Raw genomic sequence first — 10,177 nt, 5'->3', positions numbered from 1 at the left:
TCTTTTCATTCTTGAATAATAAAGAAACAAAATATGTATAAAATAATCAGACTTTATTAAAAAAAAAGTTTCTTTTACTTGAAAATATAAACAAAACATTACAGTTATATTGTTTGTTTACAATGAGCCACATATACAGAATGTACCACTACATATTCATATGTAATGATACACTGACAACTAATATGGCTCACGAAGGACATATGAATACCTGGTACAGTTTCAGTAACGTCAGGCTCTCTCTGTTGGGATCCATTCGTACGTCACTCCGACGTCATCTTCTTTTTGATCTGTCAAATCTTGGTTTCAGTCTGAGTCTCCTGCCTCTACTCCTGCTGCTCCCACCGCTCCAGCCAGCTCCTCCTCGCTGCCTTTGAGACGATCGCCTGGATGCACACAAACACACTGTAAATCTGGTTCACTTCTACAGAGCATTTTTAATGTGTGTGAAGTAATGGCACGCTCTCTGGTTAGAATATTGCCGCAGAGATAAAAATAAGAAATATCTTGTTGGCTAAAGGATATTTACTACTACTGGAATATTACTTGAAACAATGAGTGGTCACATTCACAAGAAGGGAAAGCCTCATACAGTTACAGCCTGTTTTCCTGAAACCACACTTCTATTTTTAGCAGATGAATCACACATCAGTTGAGGAATCACACCATTGATGTTTTCCGGTGGTTTCAAGTCTCTGGAGTCTGGAAACCACAAAGCAATTAGCCTAGAATTCGTGCTTAGCTCAGACCATCTTGGCTCTGTGGTGACAGTGGCGTTGAATAAAACAACATAAAACAAGAAATACTAACGAATGAGTTCAGCGATGGCTCTTTGTGTCCTCCTCTCCAACTTCTCCAGTTTCTTTGCTACATCTCGCTTCAGATCCCTGCATTCACAAAGTCAGTAAAGGTCAAAACAACATATATGGAGTTAGAGCAAGATTTTCCGCCCAACACATGTCTAAACTCTTACCAGTCTGGTTTTCTTGGTGCGAGGTTGGCCAAATCCTGAAAAAACGAAAAGAGCTGAATAAGGCTACCCAACTCTCATGGTTCAACATAAAAATTACATTTAGACTGACAGGAGAACTCACCACTTCTTCAATAATGGGCTCTGGATTAGCTGCGTCTAACTGGTCTTTTACTTTGTCTTCCACTGCAAAAGCAACATTCATCATAAATTATAACAACAGTTAATTAAAGTAGCCGAGTCCTTCAGGAATAACCCAGAAGATGAACATGTGCTAGAGCTGAACGACATGAAAATTATTATAATATTTCAATTGAATGTTCAGTGAGTAAAGGTGAAGAATGACCGCTCACCTGATGCAGGTTTGGCTTTGGGTACCTGCCTCCCTTTCAGCTCTTCATCCTCTGGAGTATAGTTCCTCAGTTTTAGTTCTCTGTGGACAGAAATACAAAATAATGTGTCTGTTTTTGTAGTGGTATGAACGGTTAGAGAGCACAGAGTGTCATGTAGAAGATTCTCCAGCAGGGGGCAGTGTAGGTGAAATTATTTCTACAGAACCACCCTCAAGTCTACACAGCTGCACGTCTAATGTCTAGAGGGGTCAGGAATAATGTCCCTCTTTATTCCTATGAACACGTCTGATTAACATGCTCCACCTGCTCCTAAACACAGACTTGAGGAGAGCAGCAAACAGCTGAGGAATGCTCTCCTTGATGTTAAATTATGCCATCTTTCAGCACATTTCTGCACAGAGGAATTCTTGGCAAGCTTAGCTGACATTTCTGCAGATTATACACAGGATCCAAACGTAGAGGTAAACTATTGTCTGACCAAGAACGGACCTAGGGCGATATCAGCTGTGCCGGGCTTAACGTGGATTTGTGATGAGGCTTGAGAGGGTACACTCCTGATACATTCAGCACACTCCTGCTGCCAACAGACAGACCAATGCCTTGTATGGGTATGGGCAGGAATGCTAGTCATGTTCTGCCTTTGGCTGACTGAGGTCCACCCTGAGCACAGACATCTCCCTCTCTGCCTCCTGAATTCTCCTCAAGAGGCTGTAACACTGGAGGATTATGCCTTTCTATCAATCTTACCACTAAATTAAATTTGTACCACTTAATGTTTCCTCACTACAGTCTAATATCTGTATGCCCCCTAGTTCCCCTGTATCACAGCCATCAATGGAGTGTTTTTAAACACTCTATTAAACTTATCTAAATGGAGACAAAATCCTCTAAGCAATGAAAATATATGAATTGTAAGACCATTATCAAACAAATGAGATTACCAGAGGGAAATTACATAAGCAGCTGTCGCAAAAAGCATTCAAAAATAACTGAGAAGATGTCAATGAATTTTCCATTCACTGTCAGAGCACCAGTGTTATGAAGTCCAGACGCCCCAACAGCAAACAGCAAGACACCTTTAGTTTTTTGGCTCAGAGTTTAAAGTATCCAGGAGACGCCTGTAGAGTTCTAACTGCAAGCTATCATTTATGAGCCTTCATAAGAATCAAAGAACTGTTTCTAAAGAATGGGAAGGTTGAAAGAGATTCATAACAGCCCAATGAAGTCGGCAGAAAGGGTCATGTCATCGTCTTTTTTTAAATGTCATTTTCTGTCAGCCCTCTATTCCAATAAAATGAAAAAATTGTTAAAATAAATTTTAAAATACAATTTAACTAGAATGGTAATTAGCCCCAATGAATCTCCCTTGCATTTGAGAGTAGCATTTACAAAGTTATGGGAAATTATTTCTTCTGCATTCTAACTATATATTGTGTGCCCTCTGTATGTATCTTCTTTAGCTTTTGTAAGTTAAACTATTGCTCAAAATGGGTGCTACCATATCAGTGGATGTAGGTCTATAGAAGGAACACAGGTATATATGTTTGAGACCTCCAACAATCACAGTGGCACAATAGATAATATTGCTAATTGCAAAGGATAATGTGCTGTTATAATAATATAATATAATAATATAAAAATAATGTTCCTTTCAAAATGTCTTGAGTTTTCACAGTACATTATTGAGTTCAGTGAAACAATGGACAAAAACGGATGGGAAGACTGCTGTATAAGCAACATTTCTGGCTTCCAATGCTGACAACAAGTTTTCTTAACAGCTTCTTACTTTACTATATCCAAACCCTCTGAATATGTTTACACATTTCCACTTCAAGCGCACTGTGGCATGAAAGAGCACTGGTGATAAATTCAGAGCACTGGCCCTCTCAAAACATCAGAGTAAACAATGTCTGAGGCAGCGGTACAGCTGAGTGTTCAAATGTTTACATTCATATTAGGCTACCTGCCCTGGTATAACCCAACACAACAATCAGCCTTTTCATTTACACATTAGACACAGACATTGTTAACACACACAACTTAACTCACTGCAGTGTACCAACTGAAAAAGAAGGACTCTACTTGCATGTTTTAAGGAGCAAGAGTGGGGAGTCATATATAAATAATACAACACAGACAGAGCTGAGGCTTTGCAAAAGTTCCGCTGTTTTAACAATTTAAGCACATAGCTCATTCTTTTACTTAAATAGGAGTACATTTTTGAAAAACATAGTAATTGTATTCTGTCACCACTGTTTGGTAATCTGATCTCTTATGAAATTTTAATATCACCCACAAGATAAACTGCACTCACACTCTGCTACATGTATGTCTAGACTTACTTAAAGCCTACCAACAAAAATATCAAACTACATTTAACACTGAACTTTTCTGTTCACAAACAAATGTCTAACTCTGCAGCTATTTTCAACCTCATGAGGGAGAGTTATCCTGTTAGACCAGAGGAAATACAGCGGCACTCCCTTCGTGCCGTCAGTGCACAGTCATTAAATATAAACAATGGAAAAAGGTCCTGCAAGACAGGAAAGATGGCTGCTCCTTCGTACTGACTGACACAAGGTTAAGTAAGCTGCAGGATATTTGAGCAGAGGATAGCACAGGGCTGTGATCAGGCCCAGAATAAACACTCCATCTTACAACCTGCACTCAGACTATTGCACAGTGTCACAACAAGATGGTTCACAGATAAAGGTCAGATAAGTGCTTAGATGGCATACAACCATATCAGTTTCAGTTCCGTTTGTGCAACTTAAAAAAAAATTAAGAAAAAACATTGAGCTATGGAAGTAAAAAATATCACGGTTTTATTAAAAAAAAAATAAAAATACGGGAGAAAAAAAAAAGACAGACAGCCATCTGTGTGTTAAGTGATGAACAAACCTGTGCTTCTCCTCTGGAGTCTCCTCTAGTGACGCTTTTTTCTTCTCTGGCTCCCCATCATCCTGCTCTTGCCCCTGATGGAAATCATAACACCATCACTGACTCAACGTCCACTGATCGTATGACATTCTGACCATAAAAACATAAGTTAATCAATGAACTAACCAGTTAGTCAGAAAAAGATGGCCATAGTAGTTATAACATAATAAAACCAGGTAAAAGAACAAGAGCACAAACATGAACATATATTTTTTGTAATATGATATAAGTTTATGTTTTTCCCTTATTAGTTTAGTTTAGGTTAATAGAAGACCGAAACAACTGCACATTAAGGGGTAACTCAGCCAGCTTGTTAAAAGGGGTCAGCCCACTTCAGAGGTCATGGACACTCATGACATATACACTAGGCTGGCTCACATTTGCATAGGTAAACAATATAATCAAACATGTGTTTTTTGTGTTGGGTCAACATTTGGGAGTCAAATGAACATTTACATGTGGAACAGGATTATTTCTGACATTAAGATCGTGCACAGTGGGTGTGGGAACCGAGCCTGATACATTAGGAAAATCTGTTCATTGTTCACTCTGGAATCAAGGAGCCAATATCTCTAAACAACCACTACCTTTCCAACCAAGAGCATCAACTAAACCACACACATCTAAGCACGGGTGAAACAAGTATGAAACTAGCATACAAATACCTCCAGTGAAAACTTTCAACAAAGACTCCCAAACCCCTCCCATCTCACATTTTCCTGAAGAGGCTTCCTGTCCACCTGCTAGAACAATTCAGGGGACTGACTCATTCTTGAAGTCCAGTACAAAAGGAAAACAATCCCAGACTTTGGGAATGTCAACAATCATTTATCAAATACTTGAGGCCATGCTACTGTGCTTCTGACGCCGACTCAGTTTCAAGCACATGTTCTTGGCCCTGCACACTGAACAATATCTCTTTTGCAAGAATAAATTATCAAGGAGAAAAAGCAGATGTCATAAAGGTTAAATATTGAGTGAACAATTTTATCTTTCTCTAAGTGGCAAAACAGATAGTAGACCATGTGACTACCCACTGTAAATACAGTGAAATAATCATCTCTCAACCAAAATGAATATGTCAACACAACGAACACTAAAAATATGCTAAATAAAAAGTCAAGCAAACCAACTTTGTAAAAGACATGTAACTTATAGTATGTGCTTACAATCATAAAAATGTAAGATAATCAGGGATACAAGTTCATGTGGTTCATGTACTGATGATATAATATTCTCGAAACAGAAAAAAAAAATCTATAAGGTTTACTGTTACAGTAAAAATTATAGCCAACCATTACATCTACAACATGATGATTCTTTGCTTAAGCATCAATGAAATTGCTGATAATTATTTTATTTAATTAGTTTATTTTAACCCTCATGCCATGGCCTGAGGTAAATTTTCATGTCAAATGCTTCAAATATCAACACAGATGTATGTTGAGTTGTACAAGTTCATAAAGAAGACCCTGCAATGGTAGCTTAATAGCCCTATTTAACGCTGTGGTATGCAACATTCTGTACATGATTCAGTTCTCTAGAATTACCTGATTTCTTATACTTCCCTCAAATTCAAACCTTATGACTTTTAAGATTTTTTTCCTCTGACACTACTTATTTCTGGAACACATACACTGTGTAGTGTTTAGTGATATTTTGATGAGTACTTACAACTACTTACTTTATACATTGTTGCAATACCTGAAAGATACTAGGACCCATTTAACAATAACAGCACGGCCATAGCTGGTCATCATACAAGTGTTATTACTAATATAATCACTGGATCCTCACAGTTAAACAGGGTTTTATGTATGGTCTAAAAGGGCTTCAACCAGAGACTCTTATCATTGTTATATACATAGACAGAGGTCTAGGGTACATAACCATAACTCTTGAGCCATTTTTCAGCATTACGGGGGTGGAAGAGTACTAGATAGCTAATCTTAATCGCCGTATGTATCGGTTTTCATTCAATTATTTTGTCCAGCAACTCAAGCACCTAAGGCAAGGTTTGTGCCGTTTGCCTAGAAGCTTCCGAAACGTTGACATTATAAAACTACAAAACACAAAGCACGGTGAGTAGATAATATACAGACGAGGTACACATGGACTTAATATTCATAGGTTTATCATCACCATAAGTACAGCCGAAAACAAAGTTTACAACTGCGACTAGCATTAGCTTAGGTGCTAACTAGCGCTGAGCTAGCTACAGGCTGTTGTAGCAGCTAACATTACAGTTTTGGACAGCTTTATACTTAATTTATTTCTAAATAACCACATTCAAAGTACTTACATGAAGCTGTTTGTCTCTTAATGCCTTTAACCTCTCTTTTCTCTTCAGGGCCTGCTCTTGTAAAGAGCCAACGTTTCGCTCCATGTTTACCTCCACACGCCGCTCTGTTAGCTCTGACATCCATTAACTGTCCTGAAAGAAAAAGACGAGCACAGAGCACATCGATCTGCCAGTCGTCTGGTCATGTGACATTGTTTTGTTTAATAAAAAAAATTAAAATGTTTGAAATCTGTATTTTATTGGCTGACTTTAAAACAATATTTCATTTTCATTTTTTTTAAAGAATTGAGTGCATTAAAATAGACAAATAATGGTTTAGAAACAGGAGACCCACTTGATCTACTTTTATCTGATGCAACCTGCAGTGGCTTATGTGCAATTATTAAAGTGTTTGAACCCACATATACATGATCAGGTGTTAACATTAAAGGAAACAGAGGTCATATATAGGGCAGGGGGGCATACTGTCCTTTTTGTTGATGGTCACAATGTCAGGTCCTGGTGAGGAATGTAGGCCATTGCCATGGTAATACAGCTTCCTCAAGCTCCACTGTGTCCATACTCTAATGATCAACATTATGTGCATGACAACACAAACCTGTTGTGTTAAAGGTCTCAGAAAGGTTAAAGATGAAGTCCATCAAAACAGATCAGTGAGAACAGAAATGTCAGTAGGACACAGAGTAGGCCTCCTGTCCAGTATGAAAGTGATGCTCCATGTCAGAGTGGATAGGACACACACTGCACATCAGAGGCGAACTGCAGATATCCTGCTTGAGCACAGTGTATAACTGACACTTTACCTTACAAATCACTCTACATAAACATATTATAAACTAAGAAAATATACATAGGTCAGATAAAACCCACCCCAGTTTATACAGCAGTAATATGATCAGTAAATCATGTGTCCACTTACAAAAGCCATTTAAAAACAAATCACATTTATAAACTGTAATAATTAAAATACAATCCAATTGCTTTTACTTTTACTGCACCTTTATTCAGACCTCAAAAATGAAATTGGTTCGAGCGTGCATTTTTTCATAAAAGTTAAATGATCTCACACATGACAAGTCACACATTTGAATATTTCTAATAATATAATGCCTTTATTTGAATGTGACTGCTTTGCACTTGTGTAATTTTACATGTTTTTAACGTTGTTAATAGATGAATGATTAACATGCATTATAATAAGTGCAAATACTATTATACTTCAGTATTTAGTAGTTCACTTTGTAAGTTTTTTTTTTTTTCAGTTTTACAGTTGTTTTCACTGCAACCTGACAGCTTTATTGAAAAACATTTGCACAAATAAACCCCCTTTTCCCTCCACTTTCTTTCATTTTTGCAGGATGAACTTTATTGAAAGGCTTATTTGGCTGTATCTTTGGTAGTGCATATTGCAAACACTTCCTTCTTTGCTTTATCAGTCCAGTGGAGTCCTGGCAGAGGCTGTCAGTTTGTGTGTGTGTGTTTGTGTATGTGTGTGTGTGTCTTTAAGAGTATCAGCCTACCTGTGAGCATGACAGTCAACTCCAACTCTTCACTGTATTTCTTAGCTTGTGAAAGAATCAGACCCTAGTAACACAGGGCAGTGAATCCATGTGTGAAGCGGTGTAATGTTTTGCTGTGGAGCGGATGGCATCTGTCGCTTCCGTGGGAACTCTCTCCAATAGGATCCAAACAGCCACAAGCTCGCTCACAATGCGGACATGGGTGTTTCTCCAGACATGCGTTTCCACGAATTTTTGTTGGTGATTTTGCGATTTTGACTGTGATCACATCCTCACCGCTATGTTATCTATTCCCATGCCACTCTGATAACTTTACGCGTCGAGACAGAGGCACTTTTTTTTTTTTTTTTTTAGTGTGGATTGCGCCTGAATTTGCAGGAATGGTTCACAGGAGCGTGCCGCGTCCTCCTGCCTTTAGGAAACAACTTCACACAGCCCTTGGCACTGACCATGCTTTCCAATTTTAGGATTTTCTAAAAGAATAGAGGAGATAATGAGCAACCACAAAGGCGGCGGAATGGCATCGAAGGAAAGGCTGTATGAGCTGTGGATGTTGTATTACACAAAGGTAAGTGCGAGTGCGGAAGGAGACGGTGGCGGTGACACCTGTTGTTGCAGCAGGTCCTTTGCCTCAAGTTTATAACAACATGACCCAATAAACACATGATCGTAGTGTTTGTGTTGTGTCAGCCACTGCAGCCGTGTGGTGTCGGTTATTGTACGTGATTATATAAGGAAGTCGCCTATGTTTTTACCCATTAGTGCCTGTTTATAATAGTAGACACTGCAACATGTAAACAAAGGTAGGACGTCATATGGCATATAACCCACACTGTTATCCAGTTATAATCTATCAATATCAGACACATTTTCAACGCATTTACACACTTTTAGCTGTGACTTAAACCCTGTGGGCTACCTGTGGGGCAGGTGTTACTGACACCACTTCCTGTTCCTGTTCCCCAGTCTCTTCCTCATCCAAATGCATTCACTTTTAAACTTTATTACCTGACTGTTGCAATAGATTGTTTTTACTATCCAGACACAAACTGTACCACACACTCATTTATGACCAGTAACATGTGAATTTGTGTTTGTGCTCACAGATGACACTGTTTTGCTGTTTATCTTAAGAGAATCCATTTCAGATGCAAATATTAACTAGTAAGAAGTAACAAATCCTGGCATGAGTCATCATTATGATATGAATTACAGGGTGTTTCTTGGGTGTTTTATTATTAAATGTTGCTGGACACATTAAAGTGCAATATCTTGCTATTAAACAACTGAGTAGACAAAGGGATAGTGCATATCTTTCACATCTTGCCTCCTCTTGATGGAAAGAGACTATTTGGCTGTGAAAAAATTAAGTATTATTATTTAATATGTTTGCAATCTGCTTCCATGCCTGAGGACAGAGAGAGCAAGAGGCATCTTTCCAAGTTTCTGGTGCAGAAAGACATCTGAAATCTTATTTTCATGACAACTGGATTCATTGTCATAGACAACAGCCTTTGTTACTGCAGATCTCCATTGAATTTTGGTTTAATTTTAGACTTTAAGATTAATCCCCGGCCGGTAACCCCGCCAAAGACTTTATAAAGGCCAGAAGTCAAAGCTAGAATAACTGGAAATTGTCCTGAATGCAAAAAGAACAACAAGTGTTTTCCTCCTGCAGCACTCACTATCAAAGTGGTCATTGTGGACACATCCACCCTTTGACTTCTCCTTTGGGCTTTTGTGTGATGTGTGAGTGTGATCTATTTGAATGTTTCTGGTTATGATGCAGTATTTAACAAACTTAACAAGATGTGGGCACTCACATGCTCCACTGGTGTGTGTTCTGTGGTGCATGTGTGTCTGTCAGAAGGTATGACCATGAATCTGGCTGAAACAGCTGTCGAGCATTTTTATGTGTGAAACCACTTCTTTATTAACTACCTCTAGATTACTTGTAGTCAGTTTTCATCAAGATTACGCTACTCTGTTTAAATCATTGTTCACTAGAGGAATATCTACAGATTTCCAAGCTTAAATCACTTAACTTTATTAGTAGGATGCTGTTACTCATTGCAGAAGAAAAGGACTTAAC

General features: G+C 38.4%; 2 protein-coding genes across 4 annotated transcripts in view; one reads left to right on the top strand and one right to left on the bottom strand.

Moving 5' to 3' along the window:
• Nucleotides 1-35: 35 nt before the first annotated feature.
• ccdc12 (coiled-coil domain containing 12) lies at nt 36-6,714 on the bottom strand. The gene is made up of 7 exons (XM_030158612.1): nt 6,566-6,714; nt 4,225-4,298; nt 1,324-1,403; nt 1,095-1,156; nt 974-1,008; nt 811-887; nt 36-386 (listed from the first exon to the last, which is right to left on the bottom strand). The coding sequence occupies exons 1-7, from the start codon at nt 6,683-6,685 to the stop codon at nt 307-309; spliced, it is 528 nt and encodes a 175-aa protein (XP_030014472.1). The 5' UTR covers nt 6,686-6,714; the 3' UTR covers nt 36-306.
• A 1,359-nt stretch (nt 6,715-8,073) lies between these two features.
• Nucleotides 8,074-10,177, top strand: part of nbeal2 (neurobeachin-like 2) — a 45,394-nt gene continuing 43,290 nt past the window's right edge. For all 3 annotated transcript variants that reach the window (XM_030158602.1, XM_030158601.1, XM_030158600.1), the window contains exon 1: nt 8,074-8,653. In XM_030158602.1, coding sequence (XP_030014462.1) covers nt 8,579-8,653 — 75 coding nt within the window. In that variant the 5' untranslated portion in view covers nt 8,074-8,578. The remainder of the gene's footprint in view (nt 8,654-10,177) is intronic.

The sequence above is a fragment of the Sphaeramia orbicularis genome, chromosome 16 (genome assembly GCF_902148855.1).
Source record: "Sphaeramia orbicularis chromosome 16, fSphaOr1.1, whole genome shotgun sequence".
Classification (NCBI taxonomy): domain Eukaryota; kingdom Metazoa; phylum Chordata; class Actinopteri; order Kurtiformes; family Apogonidae; genus Sphaeramia; species Sphaeramia orbicularis.
This window is presented reverse-complemented; position numbering and strand designations above follow the sequence as displayed.